Source organism: Somniosus microcephalus, chromosome 2 (genome assembly GCF_052327205.1).
Source record: "Somniosus microcephalus isolate GS21.2 chromosome 2, FLI_Smic_1.0, whole genome shotgun sequence".
Classification (NCBI taxonomy): Eukaryota; Metazoa; Chordata; class Chondrichthyes; order Squaliformes; family Somniosidae; genus Somniosus; species Somniosus microcephalus.
The window spans coordinates 326,292,977-326,316,414 of NC_140988.1; the positions used below are offsets into that span (position 1 = coordinate 326,292,977).

The 23,438-nt window shown below is 45.8% G+C and overlaps 1 protein-coding gene across 2 annotated transcripts in view; it reads right to left on the reverse strand.

Annotated features, from left to right (window-relative positions):
• Window positions 1–23,438, reverse strand: part of rab27b (RAB27B, member RAS oncogene family) — a 204,271-nt gene that overhangs the window by 14,317 nt on the left and 166,516 nt on the right. For both annotated transcript variants that reach the window (XM_085974695.1, XM_085974703.1), the window contains exons 2-4: window positions 22,736–22,907; window positions 14,611–14,696; window positions 10,630–10,733 (exon numbers count right to left, since the gene is read on the reverse strand). In XM_085974695.1, coding sequence (XP_085830821.1) covers window positions 10,630–10,733; window positions 14,611–14,696; window positions 22,736–22,888 — 343 coding nt within the window. In that variant the 5' untranslated portion in view covers window positions 22,889–22,907. The remainder of the gene's footprint in view (window positions 1–10,629; window positions 10,734–14,610; window positions 14,697–22,735; window positions 22,908–23,438) is intronic.

Here is a 23,438-nt window from a genome sequence, read left to right on the forward strand (position 1 = left end):
TATTGATCATTACATCCCCCTTTCTTTGAGGTTAACAAAATCAATAGCAATCAACTTTCAAGAAAAACGATAAAGATGATGTCAGTAACACTTTTGTTAGTGCTCTATAAACATAAACATTTTCACAACAGTCAATACATTTTCAATATAGTTTTTCTTTGTACTCAAAGATTAAGTCTATCAGGCTTTTTTACTACACGTGTGGGTCTTCTCAGCATGGGTAAGTCTGATGTGTTTTCATGAGATTGTTCTGGTGGTGAATGACAAGATTCAGTTGCGGCATTGTCATCAATCTGCTCTTGGATAGTTTCTTGTGTTTTCAGGAGCGAACGGCGGTTCCTCCTGAGAATCTGTCCTTCCTCAGTTCTAACAGTGTATGACCTTGGTCGTACTTCCTCAAGAACTGTAGCTTTCCTGTTCCATGCATCTGGATCCTCAATCCTGACAACATCATCACTTGTCAATGGTTTTAGAGTTTTGGATGACTTGCCATAGTATGATTTCTGTTTCAGCTTTAACAGTTGAAGTCTCTGTCTCAGTTCCTTACTTTGCTGTTCTTTTGCACAGCAGGGTAGCATGGTGCACAACTTGCGACCCATTAGTAGTTCAGCAGGTGAAGAACCACAGTCTAAAGGTGAGGCTCGGTAGCTCAGCAGGGCGAGATAAGGATCAGCCTTGCTTTCTGTCGCTTTCTTCAGTAGCTGCTTGAGAACTTGAACACCTTTCTCTGCCTTACCATTTGACTGAGCATACAAAGGACTGGATGCGATGTGCTGAAAGTCATAATGTGCTGCAAACTGTTGCCACTCCTTACAGTTGAAGCACGGACCATTGTCGCTAACGGCAATCCTGGGAATTCCATGTCTGGCGAAGATGGATTTCACATGCATTATGACACTGCTTGCTGTGGTGCTTGAGAGCAACGCCATCTCAGGATAGTTAGAATAGTAGTCAATCACTATTAGATATTCTTTACCATTCAAATGAAAGAGGTCCATACCAACCTTTTGCCATGGTGCTGTTGGTAAGTCAGCTACTATCATTGGTTCCTTTGTTTGTTTGTTTTGGTGTTTCTGACATGTCTCACATTTGCCTATCATGTGCTCAATGTCCTTATTTATGCCAGGCCAATAAACAGTGTCTCTTGCTCTCCTTTTGCATTTTTCAATTCCGAGGTGTCCCTCATGAATCCTTTTGAGCATGTCTTGACGTAGAGCCTGTGGAATGACTATTCTGTTCTGTTTTAGTAATAGTCTACTTGCGACACTCAATTCTGACCTTATGTGAAAGTATTTTGGACAGGACCCTTTTGGCCAACCATGATGAATGTTCTCTATTACTGTTTGTAACACTGTATCTTTTACTGTTTCTTCTGCTATTTGCTTTGATTTTGTGTCTGACACGGGCAGCGCAGCAGTGACCATACTCACATGAACATCCACGTCTTCTTCAGTAGAGCTCACATCACTCATTGTGGGTGCTTGGGATAGTGCATCTGCTAACACTATGTATTTGCCTGGTGTGTAGATCAGTTCAAAGTCATATCTTTGCAGCTTCATCATGAGTCGTTGAATCCATGGAGACATCTCATTCAGATTTTTTTTTATGATGGCAACCAGTGGGCTGTGGTCTGTCTCAACTGTGAAGGTGGGAAGTCCATATATGTAGCCATGGAACTTTTCTAATCCAACTACCAAGCCTAGACATTCCTTTTCAATCTGGGTGTATCGACACTCAGTATCAGTCATAGACCTGGAGGCATAGGCAACAGGCTTCCAATCTTCACCCTCTGCTTGTAGCAAGACCGCGCCTAGGCCATCCTTTGATGCATCCGTTGACACTTTGATTCTCTTTGTTGGGTCAAAGAAAGTGAGTACAGGTGTGGTTGTCAGCACTGTTTTGAGGTTCATCCACTCTTGTTCATGTCTTTCTGTCCATGCGAACTCATTTGTTTTATGTAGCAGGTCTCGCAGACAGGTTGTCTTGGCTGACAAGTTAGGAATGAACTTTCCAATGAAGTTTATCATCCCCATGATGCGTAGTACTCCTTTTTTGTTCGTGGGTCGGGGCATTTTGAGTATGGCGTTTACTCTTTTCATATCTGTCTCTATTCCTTTACCAGATAGAATATCTCCTAGGAAAGTGACTTCCTGGACGCCAAACTGACACTTGGCTTTGTTGAGCTTCTGTCCATTCCGGCGTATGCTCTGTAGCACTTTAGTCAGTCGCTCATTGTGTTTTTCAGTGTGGAGCCCCAGATGATGATGTCATCAACATAGACCCGGACTCCTTCCAGACCTTCAATTATGTGTTCCATCGCTCTATGAAAGATTTCAGATGCAGATATTATCCCGAAAGGCATTCTGAGGAAACAATACCTGCCAAATGGTGTGTTGAAGGTACAGTATTTGGTGCTCTCTTCATCCAGTTTTAGTTGCCAAAATCCTTGTGAGGCATCGAGCTTTGTAAAGTATCTGGCACCTGACATTTCACTGATGATTTCTTCGCGCTTGGGAATCTGGTAGTGTTCACGTTTTATGTTTGCATTTAAGTCCTTTGGATCCATGCATATTCTTAGATCATTGTTCTTTTTCTTTACACATACCATGGAGTTAACCCAGTCTGTTGGCTCTTCGACTTTCCTGATGACTCCTAGTGTGGTCATTCTGTCCAGTTCTTTCTTGAGCCGGTCACGCAGGGATGCTGGAACTCTTCGTGGAGCATGTACCACTGGCTGAGCATCCTCCTTTATCTGGATCTTGTAAGTGAATGGTAGAACTCCAAATCCTTTGAACACATCCTGGAAATTATTTACTACAGAATCCACTGAGTCATCTGGTCTGTTTATGGCACAGTTTATACGGTATACTCTCTTGACCAGTTCTAAGTCCTCACAAGCTTTGTCACCTAGTAGTGAATCAAGTCCTTCACCCACAACAGAAAACATGAGATGATGCACTTTGTCTTTGACTGTCACTTTAAGTCTGCATACACCTAAGCTATCTATTTTCTGTCCATTATAGCTCTTCAGTAGTACTGACTTTTTCTGTATTTTGGGCTTTTCTTTCATATTTTTAATGTCACTCATAGTGATTGTTTGCTTTTGCCCCAGTGTCTAGTTTCAATGTAACTAATGCTCCATTTACCTGCAGTGGGATCATCCATTTGTCCTCTTTTACTGCATTAACTTTATGTTCAGCATTGTTTATTCCTGAGGGCTGCAAATTTTCTGTATCCTTTTCTATATTGTCACATGACACCATTCCTACAAAAAATGTCTCACTTAAATCAGTGTCCTCAATCACATTAACTCGTTGCCCTTTCTTAGTTTTTACTTTTGAAAAGCATTGTTTGGCAAAGTGATTCTTTCCATGACATTTTGTGCACATTTTCCCAAACGCTGGGCATTGTTTTAACTGGTGTTTGTAACCACAGCGTTTACAATTAAAAATTTCATCCTCCGATTGCTTTTCATTTCTGTTCTGCCCACGTTTCTTCCCCGTGTAGGACACAGCACTGACAGCAGCACTTACTACAATCGTATCATTATTGATTTCACTGAACGTCTTCGCATGCTTTTGAGCTAGCTCGCTGGCTTGGCATATTTTCACAGCATTTTCCAATGTTAGTTCGGTTTCTCTCAACAGACGTTCCCTGACCTTTTTATCATGAATACCAAACACAATTTGGACACGAATCATGGATGCTTTCAGCTCAGAGAAATTACATGTCTGTGCTTTCAGTTTCAGATCGGTCACAAAGCTATCAAAAGTCTCATTTTGCCGCTGTGTCCTTGAACGGAACACGTATCTTTCATAGGTCTCATTCTTTTTGGGAGAACAATGTGTATCAAATTTCTTTAGCACATCGTCTAAATTTTCTCTGTTCTCCTCTGGATTAAATACAAATGTATTAAATACCTCTTTTGCCTGTGGGCCTGCAACCGTGAGCAGCAATGCTACCTTCCTTGCGTCTGGCTTCGTACCGAACCCGATGGCAGCAATGTAGAGTTCGAATTGTTGTTTGAAAGTCCGCCAATTGTAGTCGACATTTCCATGAGATTCAAACCTCCTGGTGGCTTCAAAGACTCCATGTCGCGTTTCACAATGTTTAGCAGATTTTCACAACTCCTGGTACCATGTTATGTTCATTAATAACTAGACATTCTTATTATGAACAGCTAGCTTCTAGCTAGTCATTTATTCAGTACACATTCTCTAGGTACAGCATCTGTAGAGATTCAGCAGGTGTACTTCTGTGTGCAGGCAGCCATCTTGACTACTGCCTTGTGGGTAGCCTAGTGCATCGTGGGTAGTGTAGTCTTAAACACATACAACTAAATATACAGCTCTATACAGCTCTACGGCTCCATCTAGTGTACCACTCTAGAATGACATGTTATTGATCATTACAGGCCTGATTTGATTTCGAAGCCTGTTTCCTTCCCGCAGCCAGCCAGATGGAGAGGCTGTCTGGCTGCGGGCAGGTAGGTCTGCGGCACTAGGCCGCACAGAGGAGGGAGGAAGGGATCAGGTGGAAACCGGTGCCGGACTCCGGAGGTTTGGGGGGGCTCGGGGAAGTAAGAGATCGGGGCTGTCGAGGGACCTGGGGGGAGTGAAGCAAGAGATCGGGGCCACGGAGTGACTGGGGGGAGTGAAGCAAGAGATCGGGGCCATGGAGTGACCGGGAGGAGTGAAGCAAGAGATCGGGGCTGGCCGCTGGAGGATGGGGCCAGCCTCAGGATCATCGGTTGGAGGGGGGTGTCTGGGAAGGCGATCGGAGGTCTCGTGAGGGGGTCTCTGATTGCAGGGTGTATGTTAGGTAGGGACTCTGCATCCAGGAGGCAAGCATAAATGCACTTACCTCCTGGATCCAGCAATCCCTGAATTGCTGGAACTGCCGGATTTTACGAAGTGTGTAAAACCTGACCTGGTGCAATTAAAAACAAAATGGAGGTTAAAGAAGAGGCTTCCAGCCTCATTATAATATTGAATTTGACACCCCAACCCCTGGAAGCGGGTTGGCTGCACGCCCGCATCCGGCGTCCATTAAAACTGGAAGTGTGTGGGTTGGAGGCGGGTTCAGGTCAGGAATCTGATTTTTAACAATTTAACTACCCCCCAAACTCCAAACTCACCCCTTTATTTCAGGTAAAAATTCCCCCCATTGTCTTCAGTCCCCGCCACAAACTCTGTTCCCTAGCCACCGACTCCATCCCTCTGGCAACTGTCTGAGGCTGAACCAGGCCGTTTGCAACCTTGGTGTCACATTTGACCCCGAGATGAACTTCCGACCTCATATCTGCGCCATCACTAAGACCGCCTATTTCCACCTCCGGAACATCGCCATCTTCGCCCTTGCCTCAGCTTATCTGCTGCTGAAACCCTCATCCATGCCTTTGTTATCTCTAGACTTGACTATTCTAATGCACTCCTGGCTGGCCTCGAACATTCTATCCTTCGTAAACTTGAGGTCATCCAAAACTCTGCTGCCTGTGTTCTAACTCGCACCAAGTCCCGTTCACCCATCACCCCTGTGCTCGCTGACCTACACTGGCTCCCAGATAAGCAACGCCTTGATTTTAAAATTCTCAACCGTATTTTCAAATCCCTCCATCTCCTTGCCCCTCCCTATTTCTGTAATCTCCTCCAGCCCCACAACCCTCCGAGATATCTGCGCTCCTCTAATTCTGCCCTCTTGAGCATCCCTGATTATAATCACTCAACCATTGGTGGCTGTGCCTTCAGCTGCCAAGGCCCTAAGCTCTGGAATTCCCTCCCTAAACATCTCCGCCTCTCTTTCCTCCTTTAAGACGCTCCTTTAAATCTACCTCTTTGACCAAGTTTTTGGTCATCTGCCCTAATATCTCTTTATGTGGCTTGGTGTCAAATTTTGTTATTATAATGTTCCTTGGGATGTTTTACTACGTTAAAGGTGCTATATAAATACAAGTTGTTGTTGACATTCAATAACATTGCCATCGCCGAATCCCCCACCATCAACATCCTGGGAGTCATCTTTGACCTGAAGCTCAACTGGACCAGTCACATAAATGCTATAGCTACTAGAGCAGGTCAGAGGCTGGGTATTCTGTGGCGAGTGACTCACCTCCTGACTCCCCAAACCTTCTCCACCACCTACAAGGCACCAGTCAGGAGTGTGATGGAATACTCTCCACTTGCCTGGATGGGTGCAGCTGCAACAACACTCAAGAAGCTCGATAGCATCCAGGACAAACAATTCGCTTGATCAGCACCCTATTCACTAGCTTAAACATCAACAACCTCCACCACCAGTGTGTGCTATCTACAGGATGCACTGCAGCAAGTCACCATGGCTTTTTTGGCAGCACTTTCACTCGCAACCTTCACCAACTAGAAGGACAAGGTGCATGGGACCACCATCGCCTCCAAGTTCTCCACCAAGTCACATACCATCCCGACATGAAGATACATTGGCATTCCTTCATCATCGCTGGATCAAAATCCTGGAACTCCCTATCTAACAATGCTGTTAATTAGGGAACACCTTCACCACTTGGACTGCAGTGGTTAAAGAAGAAGACCTACCACGACCATCTCAAAATCGACGAGGGATGGACAATAAATGCCGGCCTTGCCAGTGATGCCCATAGCCTGAGAATGAATAATTTTTTGAAAATGTTGTAAAAACCCAACTGGTTCACTAATCTCCTTCAGGGAAGGGAACTGCCCCAACTACCTGGTCTGGTTTAGATGTGACTCCAGTTCCACATTACCTGGTTGACTCAATGCCCTCAGGGAAACTAGGGATGGACAATAACTACTGCCTTGTCAGTGTTACCCACATTCAAAAGACAAAATAAAAGCTATTTCAATTCTAGCTCTCGCTGGCTTTCTCTGGAGAGCAGAAAGAATGCAAGAGAACTCTATGCATATCAGATTACCACAGCAGTCACAGCAGCAGTGAAAGTCTTCTGCTGAAAGTAAGAAGGCAAGAAAATGTTGGCAATTAATGACAAATTTGGGGGTAAGTTTCAATCTGAGGGCAGAGCATTCAGAGGGACCCAACCCTGAGTCTAACCAGATTTTTAGTGAATTTTGTTATGTTAACTTGCACGTTGGTGACCTTTTTCAGATGACTGATTAGAGACAAGTGCATTTTCAAGGGTATTCCTGTAAAAATCATTGCTTAAGTGGCCGAACATTAGAAACCAATGAACCAAGGCAGGCAGGAGTATTCTGATTATACTTAATTAAAGTTAAGTTAATATTTTGCAACACTAATGTGATTAATTGTTTTAAAATTTGAAGAAAGGATTCTATTACACAAATAAATACATTAGTCACATCTAGGAAGGGACTGTTATGTAATAAGAACATAAGGAAATCTAGAGTGAGAAAAGCCCATTCAGCTCATCAAGTCTACTCCAGCCATATCCATGTATGATTATTCCATCATGGATCTCCCTCCAACAGCACTTGTTGATTCTTACTTTAGGGACATTAAATTATTTCTGTAACCTCCCTTGATAAAATCTCTTTAATAACCTTATATCCTGCTTGTCAGCCATTGGCTCAGTTGGTAACACCCTCGCCTCTGCATCAGAAGGTTGTGGGTTTAGGTCCTCACTCCAGAGACTTGAGCACAAAAATCTAGGCTGACACTCCAGTGCAGTGCTGAGGGAGTGCTGCACTGTCGGAGGTGCCGTCTTTCGGATGAGACGTTAAACCGAGGCCTCGTCTATTCTCTCAGATGGATGCAAATGATCCCATGGCAATATTTCGAAGAAGAGCAGGGGAATTATCCCCGGTTTCCTGGCCAATATTTATCCCTCAATCAACATAACAAAAACAGATTATCTGCTCATTATCACATTGCTGCTTGTGGGAGCTTGCTGAGTGCAAATTGGCTGCCGCATTTCCTACATTACAACAGTGACTACACTTCAAAAGTACTTCATTGGCTGTAAAGCACTTTCGGACGTCTGGTGATTGCGAAAGGCGCTATATAAATGCAAGTCTTTCTTTTTCTCTTTTGCTTGCCAACAGATATCAGTCCAGTTCCTTTTTCAACGTGCCGTTTGAACCTGTAACGGCTAGCTTCTTTGCAAGTTTGTTTCACATATCTACTCTCTCGTGGACAGAAAAACTTTTTTCTCATCTCTAACCTTGCTCAAAGCTTGTGAATTTAGAACTTGCTTTCCTCTAACCCTATGCTTGTTCTTCAGGATCAATAGCTTGTTTCCTTGCACTCCATTCATACTTCCCATGATTTTGAAGACATGTATCATGTCTCCCCTCAGTCTTCTTTTCTCCAGTGAAAATAAGTTTAATTGTTTGAGCCTTTCTTCGTAACTTAGTCCCCTAAGGTCTGGAAGTATCCTGGTCACCGTCTCTGAATCCTTTCTCACGTATCTATATCCTTTTGGTATCTATATCGTTTTAGAGGTTGGGTAATGTAGTTAAATGAAACCATTATTGATTTAAAACAAAAGCAAAATACTGCAGGTGCTGGAAATCGGAAATAAAAACAGAAAATGCTGGGAATACTCAGCAGGTCAGGCAGCTTCTGTAGAGAGAGAAACAGAGTTAACGTTTCATGACCCTTCATTGGAGATGTAACAGGTTTTTAAGCAAGTGTAGAGGCAGGGAAAGGAGGGAGTGGAGGAAAGAACAGAAGGGAAGGTCTGTGATAGGATGGAAGGCAGGAGAGATTAAAAGACAAAAGGGATGATGGTGCAAGGCAAAAGGAGATGGTAATGGGACAAGTTAAGAAGCAAAAGATGATTCTAGATGAGGTGTAAATGGATCATCAACAGCTGCCATGTGAGAGAGAAAAAAAATTTGGGGCTGAGGTTATGGTCTGAAATTGTTGAACTTGATGTTGAGTCCAGAAGGCTGTAAAGCGCCTAATCGCAAGATGAGGGGCTGTTCCTCGAGCTTACGTTGAGCTTCGTTGGAACAGTGTAAGAGGCCGAGGACAGAGAGGTCAGAGTGGGAGTGGAGCGGAGAATTAAAGTGACAGGCGACCGGAAGCTTGGGGTCACCCTTACGGACTGAATGGAAAGTGTTTCGCAAAGCGGTCACCCAATCTGCGTTTGGTCTCCCCAATGTAGAGGAGACCGCATCGTGAGCAGCGAATACAGTATACTAGATTGAAAGAAGTACAAGTAAATCACTGTTTCACCTGGAAGGAGTGTTTGGGGCCCTGGACTGTGGAAAGGGAGGAGGTAAAAGGGCAGGTGTTACATCTCCTGCGCTTGCACGGGAAGGTGCCGTGGGAAGGGGAAGGGGTGTTGGGGGTGATAGATGAGTGGACCAGGTTGTCGCGGAGGGAGTGGTTCCTTCGGAATGCTGAAAGGGGAGGTGAGGGGAAGATGCGTTTGGTGGTGGGATCACGCTGGAGGTGGCGGAAATGGCGAAGGATGATCTGTTGAATGTGGAGGCTGGTGGGGTGAAAGGTGAGGACAAGGGGAACCCTATCGTGATTCTGGGAGGAAGGGGAAGGGGTGGGAGCAGAAGTGTGGGAAATAGAATGGACACGGTAAAGGGCCGTGTCAACCACAGTAGAGGGGAATCCTCGGTTGAGGAAAAAGGAAGACATGTCGGAAGCACTAGTGTGGAAGGTGACATTGTCAGAGCAGATGCGGCGGAGACGGAGAAACTGGGAGAATGGAATAGAGTCCTTACAGGAAGCGGGGTGGGAGGAAGTGTAGTCCAGGTATCTGTGGGAGTCAGTGGGTTTATAGTGAACCCTCCAACTCTGGTTTTAGATTACCACTGCAAGCCAGTAATACTCTAAACACCATTTTGAAAGATACTTTGCGTGTGCACGGGGTTGTTGATGGTGAATTTACTTCCAAATCACACTATTCCCTATTCAGATTTCCAATTTGAACACACATATGTGTGATGCAATAATTAATGTAATTTTACGATTTAACATGTTGATGTGCAGGGCCCATTAAGTGATATTAGTGTGCAGCGTTAAATTGGAAACAACCCTACTGCATCTCCATGTACCTGGGTGGTAAAAAGCTGTATTAGTCATTGCTCTTTAGTTGTTTTACTTGTATACACGGCTTTATGGAAATAATTTAAAATGCAGTGAATGTGAGTGACTTCAAAACAATCTTTTACTTACATGTCTGCCAATCAAAAACTGCATTATAAATTCTCTTAGTAATCACATATTTGTTTACTATTTCTTTAACTTAAAGTCACATATCGCTCACTTCTGCTATTGTATCTCTCATACATTATCATATTCTCAGTACACCCATTTATTTTTTCAGCCGTAAACCTATTACAAGTTTGATAAATAGAATGCGCCTCGGCCAAAAATAAGGTATATGTCTATTGTAGTGGCTAACTGCACATCAGACTGTGAGTATAGATCAATTGGTGACAAGTTCAGACAAGTGAACATGTGGGGTTTCCAACAGATAAGGTGACACAACATTCTAATTCACAATTCCCTGAAGGCCCTGTGTAAACACAAAACTGATAGTTGCCGAGTACGCTTACATTTTTAGCAACTTTCCAATGTAGAAAAACAGGTTTATTCATGTTCACAGTAAGTTCTCAATAAAAGCTCCACCTCCCAAAGGAATGCCTTAATTAGAACTGAATTACCAACGTAACTTACTTATCCAGTTTCTCACATTCAGAAAACTCTCTTGACTCGTTAGGTCAAAGATCAATAAAAATCCCATGGCATCTCTGAAAAAGGCTGTGGTGAGGCTCCGAAACCTACAGGAATAAAATGAATGTAATGCTTTGATTCATTTTAAAAATGCATAAGTCAAGTAGTCAACCTCTTGCTGTCTAACATTATACCCTACCACAGTGGAATGTCTCATTAGGAGTTTCTGGCTTGCAAGTCAGTGATTTAATTTTACATTATATAATGTTTTGGACATCATCTTGATATCCAGTACATGAAATTATTTTCTTTTACAATGAAGAATTTTTGTTGCTTGTGAAGTAATTTATTTTAAATGTACTTTCCCTCATTGAGGGTAACACTCTAAGCTATTTTCTCCCATTTACTTTTTTTGAGTTTCCTTAGTTCAAACACCTTCTGTTGTCAAGAGGACTAGCAATACATTCCCAAGCCTATTGTACTCTAAAGCCAGGCCCCCACAAGGGGCATGAGTGCAGATAGCTGGGTGACACTTTCATTCTTTTCTGTGGACAAGTGTCTGGCCCTGAAAGATAAGAACTTGAAAGGGTATAGGGAAAGGGTAGAGGAATAGGACTAAATGGATAGTTCTTTCAAAAAAGCTAGTATAGGTGTGATGGGTTGAATGGTCTCCTCCTGTGCTATAAAATTCTATGATTCTGTGAAATCTATGTGGGAGAATCACAGACACAAATCTGGGCCCTGCTTTGCCATTATCCATACATCTAAACTATTAAAACATACGTACACCTACAATGCTAAGCATTAGACATTTAACGGCATATTAAGCTCTCAGTTAGTTGGTATGTGGATCAACCATGGGTATAGTATTGAGCCATACAGGTCATAGTTTCAATTCCTGTATTTAGAAACATAGATACATAGAAAATAGGAGCAGGAGTAGGCCATTTGGCCCCTCGAGCCTGCTCCGCCATTCAATGAGATCATGGCTGATCATCCAAGTTCAGTACCCTGTCCCTGCCTTCTCCCCGTATCCCTTGATCCCTTTAGCCCTAAGAAATATATCTAACTCCTTCTTGAATATATTTAATGAATTGGCCTCAACTGCCTTCTGTGGTAGAGAATTCCACAGGTTCACCACTCTCTGGGTGAAGAAATTCCTCCTTATCTCTGCCTTAAATGGCTTACCCCTTATCCTTAGACTGTGACCCCTGGTTCTGGACTCCCCGGCCATCAGGAACATCCTTCCTGCATCCAGTCTGTCCAGTCCTGTTAGAATTTTATAAGTTTCAATGAGATCCCCTCTCATTCTTCTAAACTCCAGCGAGTATAAGCCCAATCGACCCAATCTCTCCTCATACGTCATTCCTGCCATCCCAGGTATCAGTCTGGTGAATCTTCACTGCACTCCCTCCATGGCAAGAACATCCTTTCTCAGATAAGGCAACCAAAACTGCACACAATACTCAAGATGTGGTCTCACCAAGGCCCTGTACAACTGCAGCAAGACATCCTTGTTCCTGTACTCGAACCCTCTCGCTACGAAGGCCAACATACCATTTGCCTTCTTAACCGCCTGCTGCACCTGCATGCTTACCTTCAGCGACTGGTGCACAAGGACACCCAGGTCTCGTTGCACTTCCCCTTCTCCCAACCTATTGCCGTTCAGATAATAATCTGCCTTCCTGTTTTTGCCACCAAAGTGGATAACCTCGCATTTATCCACATTATACTGCATCTGCCATGCATCTGCCCAATCACCCAACCTGTCCAAATCATACTGGAGTTTCTCGGCATCCTCCTCACAGCACACACACCCACCCAGCTTTGTGTCGTCTGCAAACTTGGAGATATTAGTACTGCACAACATTAGTTGATCTCAGCAATGTGGTAGTGAGGGCAAATCAATTAGCCTCAGCTAAGAGGCCCAAATTCCTAAATCTTTGACAATGCTACTGAATGTGGCAATGGGAGTCATTGTACAGTTTGTAGTTTCTTAAGAATAGTTGGTGTCTTGCATATCTCCAGAGGGGCTTTGCAGTGTTGGGATATACATTTCTTTGCTTTTGAGTGCAGCATAAAAATGATGGAATGTAGTTCAGTATTAGTCATGTGCTAGCCATTTCTCTCCAAGAAGTCTGAAGAAAACTAGATGCAGGCTTGAGTTGGATTGAGTAGAGCACTTTCAGTTAGAGTTCCTTTTTCAGGTTTTACAACTTAGGCCCACTGAAGGTCAGCATAGCTTAGGCTTTCAAACTTGGCAGTCTGCAAGGTCAACAGATTTCTGTCAGTGCAGTATATGAGCAGTGTCTCAAGAATTTCGTATTTTATATTTTTTTCTGTATTCGTTGAATTACTAGCATGTTATTTCTGTTTCTGGATACTAGCAAAATGATTATTTTGCAGTTATAGCACTGTTTTCCTTCTGGTGATGACTGCCTTCCAGAAGTTAGGACAAGGGTCCTCCAGGAGACATTTGGGCAGAGGACCTCTCTCACACAGAAAAGTAAGGCATGAAGGAGGGAAACCAGAATTTTGCACATTACAATAAAACTGAAATTCCAAATAATAAAACATTTATACAATGTAGATTTAAGCCCCTACCCAAAATCGCAACCTCACCTAAATATACTTTTAGGTCTCAGTTTAAATAAATGAACTAGTTAAAACTGATGGTTATGTTGAAAATGCTTCTGTGATCAGACAAAGACTTTGCATGATCTGATTGGCAGCACTGAAAACCAGCCATTGTCTCAAACTTTTATACAGGTAGACTATCCTTTATCCGAACTTCCGAAAACAGAAAACCTCTGAAAACCGAAAGTTTTTTCGTTCAGTGTAAGTCGTGCGCACGACATGACCCGAGTGGCGCAAAACATGACAGGAGTGGTCCTCCGGGGCCCAGAACAAGAATTCCTGCAGATTGTCGACACGCTGGCCTTCGTTCTCGATGTTAAGTGTGACTGAGGGAGAGCGCTGCCTTTCCCTGTGAGCAGGGCAAAGGGTCACAGAGTTCCCTCCTGGGTAGGAGATTGCAGGCCGAGCCGGGCAGTGTGAAGGAGGTACCGGGAGAGTGAACCCAACAATACAGCGGCCCGTCCGATAGCTGCAGCAGCCCGTCCGATACGCTGCCGTTCTATCCAAACTTCCGGATAGACCAGCGCTAATGTTGTCAGATACGAAGGTTTTCATCTCCGTATCTGACAACAAACACTGTTGCTCAGCAACAGCTTGTAAACACTCGGCCCAGTAGCTTGGAAGCGTCTCTGAAGCTGTTGCTAAGCTACAGAGACGCTTTCCAGAGCCTGCCTGTGAAAAGAATGGTAGGAGTTTCCCAGTCTGAAATAATACCTTCTGAAATCCGAAAATTTCCGAAAACCGAAACACAGCTCGTCCCAAGGTTTTCGGATAAGGGATAGTCAACCTGTAGTACTATTGAGCAGAGCGTTCTTTTCCACAGTGGTGATTTAAAATCACACAATAGAAGAGGGGAGGAGCACGTACTACGTGTTCATTAACACAGGTACAAACCAATAAAACACATTTGAAATCTATCCATGTTTGCTTAATGAATAGACTAAATACGTATTTTTTATAAATCATACATGGTTACTGATCTAGACTTTGGAATCAAGGGAACAATATAAAAATTTGCTTCTGACACCAAATTTAGGGGTGAAGCTTGCTATGGCCTCACTCTGCCGTGGGCGGCAGGAATCGAACTGAAACAAGAGATCCCATCGGAAACCCATTGGCAGTTAAAATCCTCCTCATAGTTAGAAAAATAGTACACGCTTTTCCTCTCTCCAAAAAATGTTTTTGTCAAATATTTATTTCATGAAGCCAGTGCCTCTTTAAGTAGAACGTAATGAGATCAGCAAAGCCTTACAGCATGAGAAAATTAAATCGATCATTGTTTGGTATTATAAAAAAACTGTAGAAACTTACACTGACTGTTAATTAACAGTATATATATAACATTACCTTTCCTGCCCAGCTGTATCCCATAGTTGGAGATGGATTTTAAAGGTGTTGTCTGTTTTACCATTTGAGTCTCCAACATGGTGCACCTAAAAATTTAATAAAATGAGATTAGTGGCCTTGGCTTGGGATGTCAAAGATGGCTTACTGCAGTAGGCATTAAAGATCTATTGCCTTTAGGTCTACTAATATCAGTAGGTTTATTAGGTCCATTAATTCCACATAGCAGCTCACTAATATTCCACTAAAGAGGCAGTGACACCAAGGGGAAGGTTTCCTATGGCTACTGCCCCAGTTACACTGGAAAGCAGGGCGATAAGCAGGTTACGTTTCTCCTGGCCCCACAAACATATTCAGGCCTGCTGCAGGTTCCTGTGTGCCCACCCCCCAACCTTGGGAGCCCCCTTCCCCCCCCGCAGCCCTCCCCCCCCCCCACTACAGGTCCGTACTGTTGGCTGAGTCGGCCGATTTCCTGCCCTTCCCGGTCGGCAAGCTGCCTCGGAGCGCCCCTTCAGCACATGCAGCTCGCCGCTCACAAGCTAAGAAGGTGCGACCACCAGGATGGTTCAGGTTCGCGCTGCTGCGATTGGGTTCACGCGCAATCAGAACACCACCCGCCTGATTACAGCAGCAAACCAAAATCATTCCCCTCAGTTTCTGATCCATGAGGCAAATTGTTTTTTTTTAGAGATTTGAAGAATAATCCCCCCCTCAAATAGACATTTCTATCCTAATAAGTTGAAAAACAGGAATGAGAACATAATATGTTAGATTTCGAAGAAGCAGATTTGTCACTGGGAAAATCATGGCAATCTTGGACTTCAGTTATCTTCAGTATTGAGTCAGAAGAGGGGAAGTACTTCCAATACTTTCATCGAAGCTTTGACCACGCTCGATCAGCTCCGATGGACGGGCCACATCGTCCGCATGCCCGATACGAGACTCCCAAAACAAGCGCTCTACTCAGAGCTCCGACACGGCACGAGAGCCCCAGGTGGGCAGAGGAAACGCTTCAAGGACACCCTCAAAGCCTCCTTGAAAAAGTGCAACATCCCCACTGACACCTGGGAATCCCTGGCCCAAGACCGCACAAAGTGGAGGAGAAGCATCTGGGAAGGTGCCGAACACCTCGAGTCTCTTCGCCGGGAGCAAGCGGAAGCCAAGCGCAAGCAGCGGAAGGAGCGCACGTCAACCCAAGCACCCCACCCACCCGCCCCTTCAACCACCGTCTGCCCCACCTGTGACAGAGACTGTAGATCCCACATTGGACTCATCAGTCACCCGAGAACTCATTTTTAATGTGGGAGCAAGTCATCCTCGGTTCCGAGGGACTGCCTAAGAAAGAAAGAAGACTTTCAATACAAAGTACTCTTATCTCTCCCATTTATTTAATGTTAAAAATAGTGGCCTAGAAATTCAGTTTGGGCCCGCCAGCTGGTTTGCGCCCAAAAGTTAGCGCTGGGCGGGGAGCCATTTGCGACCGTCAGAAATTCAGTTTTTGCGCCCCAAGTTGGAACCGGGCGCTATTCCAGAGTGTGGCCGCCCCCGCTTGGGGCGCTGAAACTGAATTTCAGCGCTGTAGGCGCCGCTGCGCCACCCGATGCGGTGCGGCAGGCTGCGGTACTGCAGGCCTCCTCCTTCTCTTAAGGTGGAGGTGCCTGCAACGGGGAGATCGCCGCTGGATTGTGCCGGCAAATGAGCCCGGCACCACGGAGAAGTGCCGGGCTCGCGGAAAGCAGCCGGCAATGCCGCGGGGGGGGTGGTGGAGGAGGCCGGGGAAGGAGGTGCGGGCAGGCGGCCGCCAAAAAAGCGGCCGGCCGCACCTCCACCTTTATGCGCCCCACTAAGGCTGCAGTAAGGCCCTGGTCTCCGGATGTAAGTAGCGGCCGCCACGGAGGAGGCGGCGGCAACTGAATATGGGGTTCGGGCCGGCATCGGGGCGGAACCGGGGCACTGCGCACACCGATGACATCATCGGTGCCGGCGCAGCGCTACCGGCTACCGCCGCCATTACCGCAGCGCTGAATATCAGCGCGAACTCCTCTATTGGCGCAAAAGCCCTCTTTGGGCGAAAACTGGGCGCAAAGCCAACCGAATTTCTAGGCCAGTATTTCTTAAAATCTTATATTTGATAAGGGATATCCTCGGTTTTCTTTGCAGTCCCGTGGAGACCTGCCATTTTGCCTCTCCACTAGTGAGTTAATGGAGCAGCGATGAAGTGTCACATGTGGAATAGTACATGCTCAGGACTGGCATGAATGTTGATCAAGCAGCATACAAGCCATGGAAAGTCAGTGCCAGCTGGATTTTTGCCTATTCAGAACCTCCTAACATTCACTAGGCCTAGTACAGGTTGCTGGTACACAGGATTCCCCAGGGAGTTGCTTCCTTACATGCCCAGAACTGATCTCAGTTTAACACCTCTCTAGCACAAGGGAGACTCAAAGCTGGAGGATCTTCACTGGTTCAAAAATGTCAAAATAAAACTATCTCCTACCAGGTGGGAGAGGGTTTTTTTTTTAACACTTTAAACATTTTATAGATTGGGCAGGGAGGGAAGAGGCACTTTATATTGGAAATACTGCCCATGTTATCCTTCTTTAATTTTCTTTTGAGAAATCAAGTTGTATTTAATTGCTATATTAATACTAATATTTAAAAGTTAAAGTACACTGCTGTGTTAAATTTGAGTAGACGACTAAGTAGGTTTAGTTTTCCTTATGACGCTCACGTGGCATAGTAAGAGGCACCGTCTGCAATCCTTAGGGAAGCATTGGCCGGAATTTTGACATTTCTGACCCGCCCGGATCGGGGGTGCCGGTAGATCGTGGGAAATCCAGAAGTTAAAGTCCAGGTTTCGCTGCACGCTGTGGAGTTTTAACTCCGCAGCATGCGTGTGACGTCATGGGCAGGTTCACCGCCTGGAAACCAGCCTGATTGATTTCCAAGCCTGGGGGTGGTGGGGGGGGGCGGGGGGATTGGACCCCTGGTTGGGGGTGGGGGCGATCCTCAAACCCGGGGGAGGTGGGGACTTCCGATCTCTAACACCGGGGTGGAGTTCTGATCCCGGGATGCGGGGGGAGGGGGTGTTCGATCCCCGACCCCGGGGGAGGGGTGGTGTTTGTATGGGGCGGGTTGATGGTGCGTGAGCTTGGGGGGGCCGGGAGGAAGCACTCCTGCTCCTCCCGGCCTACAAGGATTGCTCTGGATTCCTGGTCAGCCGCAGTAAAACCAGCACAGCAGGTTAAAGCAGAGGCTTCAGGCCTCATTATCATAGTTAAAATGTCAACCCGTCTCCTGGCAGCCCCCCCCCCTCCCCCCGTCCCACCTGAGTAAAAGCTGAAAGTGGGCGAGTTGGTGTCGGGATTTAGATTTTTAATACTTTAACTTACCCCCCGCCCCACCCATTTTTTCCATGTTAAAGTACCCCTCATTGTGGTGAAATTCATCATGGGCGGTTTAAAAATCTCATCATTCATCAAGAAACTACTCGTGAAATAACGCTGGACGGCCAGCTGGTGGCGCCGTCCAAAGAGTATAAATACTCGGGCGTGGGCCCAGCTATCCAGGGACATTTGTAAGACAAGGAACTAGTGAAGTACAACTAGACCTCCATGTTCTGAAACAAGTTGATTAAAGCCTTGCTTTATACTCAAACCAAGTGCGTAGTGAGTTTTATTACGTCAGGCGGTATATGTTACGGCACGCACATCAAGGTTTGGATAGAATCAAATACCCCGTGTCATGCTCTCTTGGGAGAATTTTTTTATGAAACTGAAAAGCATCCCACTTCACATCAATATTTTAAAATAACAGCAATGAAAAACCTAGGTTACTCTGTCTTTGAAGAATTGAAAGAGGCAAGGGCCTAGAAATTCAGTTGGGCGCACCAGCCGTTAGCGCCTTAGGAGGAGTAGATCTCGAGCGCTAGGCGCTTAGCGCCCGGGCGCAGCGCGATCTGCGCCTCGCCCCAACTTCAGTAGACATTTAGCGCCGGCGCAAAGTCTTCGCGCGCGCCCTGCTGCGCGCGCAGATCATGACGTCATTTCGTCGTGCAACGCCCTTTGTGCGCCCGGAACCGGAACTTCACTCGCGCCGCCCCATTGTGCGCCGGGCGACCCTAACGACTGTGAAGTGGAACGGTACACAGCCGAGGCGGGCCGCGGGGAGCGCAAATTAAAGGGCACTCCTGCAGTAGAAAAGGCAGCCGTTTTGCAACACTTTGTGAGAGACAAAGATGATGATGATGATGGGAGGAGGAGGAGGAGGCGGAGAGACAAAGATGATGATGATGATGGGAGGAGGAGGAGGAGGAGGAGGAGGAGGACCGGTACCACATAACAAACTGATGGAGAGAAGCCCTCCCCAACAACACAAATACAGCAGTCTCGGCCTTTCAAAAAACCAAATCCACCCTCCCCCTTTAAGAGCTCACCGGAGCCAGAGTGTCTGCCGTCAATCAGCAGCTCGCCGCACCTGCCCTGCGCCCACCTTCCGGTGTTAGCGCCCGGGCCGCCGGCTTAGCGCCTAAAGGGAGCCGTGCATCGCCAGTTTTAGCGCTCGAGCAAACTCTTAGGGCGAAGCTAATGAATATCGGGGAAGTGGCCTCGAATTTGCGCCGGGCGCAAACTTTAGCGGCCGCCCGACTTTACCGCCCCAAAAGTGGCTATAATGAATTTCTAGGCCAAGATGTGCAATGTAAATTTGGGTGTAATGGAAGGAGGTTCTTCACACCCATTTCTCACGGATAATCGGGCAAATTGTAATGTAAGTTGTATGCAGCTGATACAATCCATGTTCCATAAATGGGAAAAACCCCTTGGCTATGTTAGAAGAATTAAATTAATATGTCCTAAGATAGATACTGATGAGGAAGGCGATTTGGCTCATTCTAGCTTATCCATCTAGAAAGAGCCCATCACAGCATGCAGCAGTTTCTTAAATAACTCTTAAGATTTTTGCCTCCACTATCTGACCTGGAAATCCATCCTACATGTTGATCACTGTGTCTGAGGAACTTTCTTCCATTAGACCTCAATTTGCCTTTTGCCAGTTTAAACATGTATGGCTAGAAATTCATTATAGCCCAGGAATGGGTGGTAAAATTTGAAAAGTTGGAGAATTAGCACCAGGCACTAATACTTTAGACTGCACGCAAAATTCATTCTCACTGCTCAAAGAAATGATTGGAGTCCTAATTCAAGCCTTAAAGCCCAAGCTTATTGGCGTTACACTCAAAGGGGGTGCAATATCAGGTGCATTCTAATCGCAAGTCATGATTGCCACAGGCTTTTCCCAGTTCTTAAAGGAAAGGTTCATTGATGCTGCAGAACCTCATTCTCAGCATTGCTGGCTGTGCAGCTGCCTCACCAAGCAGCAGCAAGTCAAGGATAAGGAGCCAGATGACTGAAGCAGCTGTACTCATGGCAGATCCACGCCCCAGGGAGAGAGCCCGCAGATTCAGCGATCAAGCATTCGAGTCGTTGGTGTTTGCTGTGGAGAGACGGCGGGCCGCGCTCTATCCGGCAAGTGGCAGGAGGCCCTCGCCGCAAGTCTTCCGTGCCATGTGGAGGGAGGTAGCCCAGCACGTCTCGGGCAGCACTGTAGTCCCAGAATTCACACACAGTGCAGGAAGAAATTTAACGACCTCACTCGGGTGGTCAGGGTGAGTGAATGCTTTAATAAATGCTACATACAGGAAACTTTGGTTTATCCGGAGGTTGTATGTCCGGAATACTCGCACTAACGGCAAAAATCAGGAGCCGTTTTCTGTAAGTTTTTTTAGATCTCATTCTTTTTTTTTCCCAGTCAGCCACTGCAAGGTCTGTAGCTATAGCAACAGCTTCAGCTACAGACGCTTGCAGCTGCAGCCGACTCTTTAGAAGCTGTTGCTAAGCAACAGTGTTTGTTGTCAGATACGGAGATGAAAACCTCCGTATGCTTCAACATTAACTTTGTATGTCCGGCAGTTTTGATAGATCGGCAACACGTTGGTCCCGTCGGTGCCGGATATCACAAAGTTTCCTGTACCACCATTTGAATCACAATCTTCACACACTGCCCAAAGCACCACACCCCCAGCACTCACCCACCAACAATCTCCACCTACCAACACTCACACCCACATCTTACACCTTGCACATAATGACAGCTATTCAACTATGGCAGGCACATCTCCCAAACACATTGGTCCACACTCACTCACACACTTTCCTTTCTCTTGCAGGCCAAGGTGGCTCACAACTGGAGGGAGCAGAAGCACACAAGCAGGGGACAAGTTGACACCCAACCACTGTCTGCACTGGAAGATAGAGTGCTGCAGATTATTGGGTGCCAGGTAGTGGGCGAAGTGGCCACCAGCAATGTTGGCCCCCTTGGGGACAACAACGGTATGTTCATCCCTACTCCTTCTTCTCACATCTCACTTCCCCCTCACCCCACAAGCGTTTCAAACTTTCCAGCTAATCATGCTGTATGCATGCATTTGTCCCTTCCTGCCCTCCTCCCCTCACCTTAATCCAACTCTTGTGCCTTTATGCATTCAGATAATGAGCGAGCACCTGAGCAGCCTGTCCCTGAGGGCACCGTAGAGAACGAGGCGGGAGAAGAGGAGGAGGAAGAAAACACCATGTCACTGCCTGTCTCACCCGCAGGCACCAGCTCAGATAGTAGCACTAAGCATTCTTTAGAGGCTTGTATAGTAGTGGGATCTGCACAGGGAGAGGCACCAGGGGCAAGAGGGCTGCAGCAAGACCAGGGGGAAAGGGCAGCTTGGGGGCCAGCTCCCCGGAGGGCGAGTTCGCGCATGAGTCCTGCTGCATAGGACTCAGATGAGGACCTCGATGGAGAGGCCTTTAGAAGAAGGGTGATGGTCATGCACACGGAGATGATAGGTGCAATGGCAAGAGCGCCGGAGAGCCTCTTGGCAATGATAAGGAGCGTGGAGGAGTCCGCCTCCAACATTGCACAAGGCGTTGCACAAACCATGGAGCCCATCATTTCCAGTCTGCAAAGGATAGTAAACTCCCAGAGAGACCGTGGTGACCCAGACCTGATGCCGCGTGTGATGGGTGATCTGGCAGCTTCCATTGCAGCACACGCGGAAGTGACACAATGTCTTAGTGCTGTAATGCAGTCTATGCTTGGTGCCATCGATTCTCAGACTGCTCTCATGCAGCCTTAGCTTGATGCCACGCAAGCTCTGACTGCTGCCATTGTGGCTGGGTCTTTCCATTGCTGATGGGGTGGGTGGGGGACCTGCTCTCAGGCTTTTGCTGTTGCCTTTCTACTTAGGCAATAGGAAGTGATAGTCCGAGTCAATACTTAATCAACAGAGTAGATCGGGAGAAAGTGTTTCCACTGGCAGGAGGGTCGGTTACCAAAGGACACAGATTTAAAATAATTGGCAAAAGAGCCAGAGGGGAGATGAGGAGAATTATTTTTATGCAGCGAGTTGTTGTGATCTGGAATGCACTGCCTGAAAGGGTGGTGGAAGCAGATTCAATAGTAACTTTCCAAAGGGAATTGGATAAATACTTGAAAAGGAAAAAAATTGCAGGGCTATGGGGAAAGAGCAGGGGAGTGGGACTAATTGTACAGCTCTTTTTTAAAGGGTGAGCACAGGCATAATGGGTTTAATGGTCCTTCTGTGCGATATGAATCTATGATTCAAAATGCACAAGTGGGGTGAGATTTCCTCTCAGTGGAGTAGTTCTTAATCTCCTCTCAGCAGTTCCCACACAGAAACATATAGTAGTAAGAATGCAAAGCATTAAGCAGCATAGTACACTCTATAACCTCGCTCATTAGAGCATTAATATGCTGCTTGGACCATTACAAATTCTGACTGAACTAGTCCTACTTTTAGCATGATTCAGCTCACTACAGAGATTCCACTCACCTAGAATGGACATTGCAAGGAGGGGAAACAAACAATATCTTAAGATGGGTGTCTGCTGTATGAAATGTTCCCCCCACAGTGCATACAAATAGTTGACAAACGATGATCTTTACAAGTAAAATTAAAATAAAACTTTTAAAGCAAGTTTAATTTTCATTCGTAGTATTGTCCCTCTTTAGTCCAGATTTACCCATGATTAATGGTGAGAAAAAATAGGCAAGCACTCACCAGTCTCTTTTCCCGGAAGTCAATTCCCACTGTGGTGACAAACTTGGGGTTGAACTTATTCTCTGTGTACCTGTACAGAAACGTGGTCTTACCAACCCCCGAGTCCCCGAGAGCCAGGAACTTGATCAGATAGTCGTAGTCCCCATCAATCATAGTGCTATTCACGCTGACCCTGTAAAAACCAGGTCAGAAAGAACAGGGCATGAGAAACAAAATATCACAGCGCAGGAAACCACTTTCACTCTTTCGGTCCCAGCTTTATAGCTATCGATAAACAAATACACGAGTTTCAAATGGTCACAAAAGATATGGAGCCACTGGATGCTCCTCGCCCCAGCAGCTGGAGTTTTTTTTAATTGAAAAATTCTATGATATCAGTGCAAATCTCAAAATAGATATCAATAGAAAGTGCCTTGTGATCCCCTGATTCAATCATTCTTAATCCTGTTAAAGTTGTGGCAATATTTAACTTAAAAGCAACGCTGACTTTTAAAAACTATTACACCTGGTATACTTCCTCTCAATTTTTTCCATTATAAATTTGTATGTTCACATTCATAATGGAAACTAGCTGAGTAAACCTGTCACACTGTGATTACACCAATCTCACCAGTGAAGGCGCTGCAGTGCAATGCGTCAGTTTTGCATCTCCCAGCTCCTCAGCCTATATTGCAGAAAACCTGCTATGCTCTACACCTCTGCT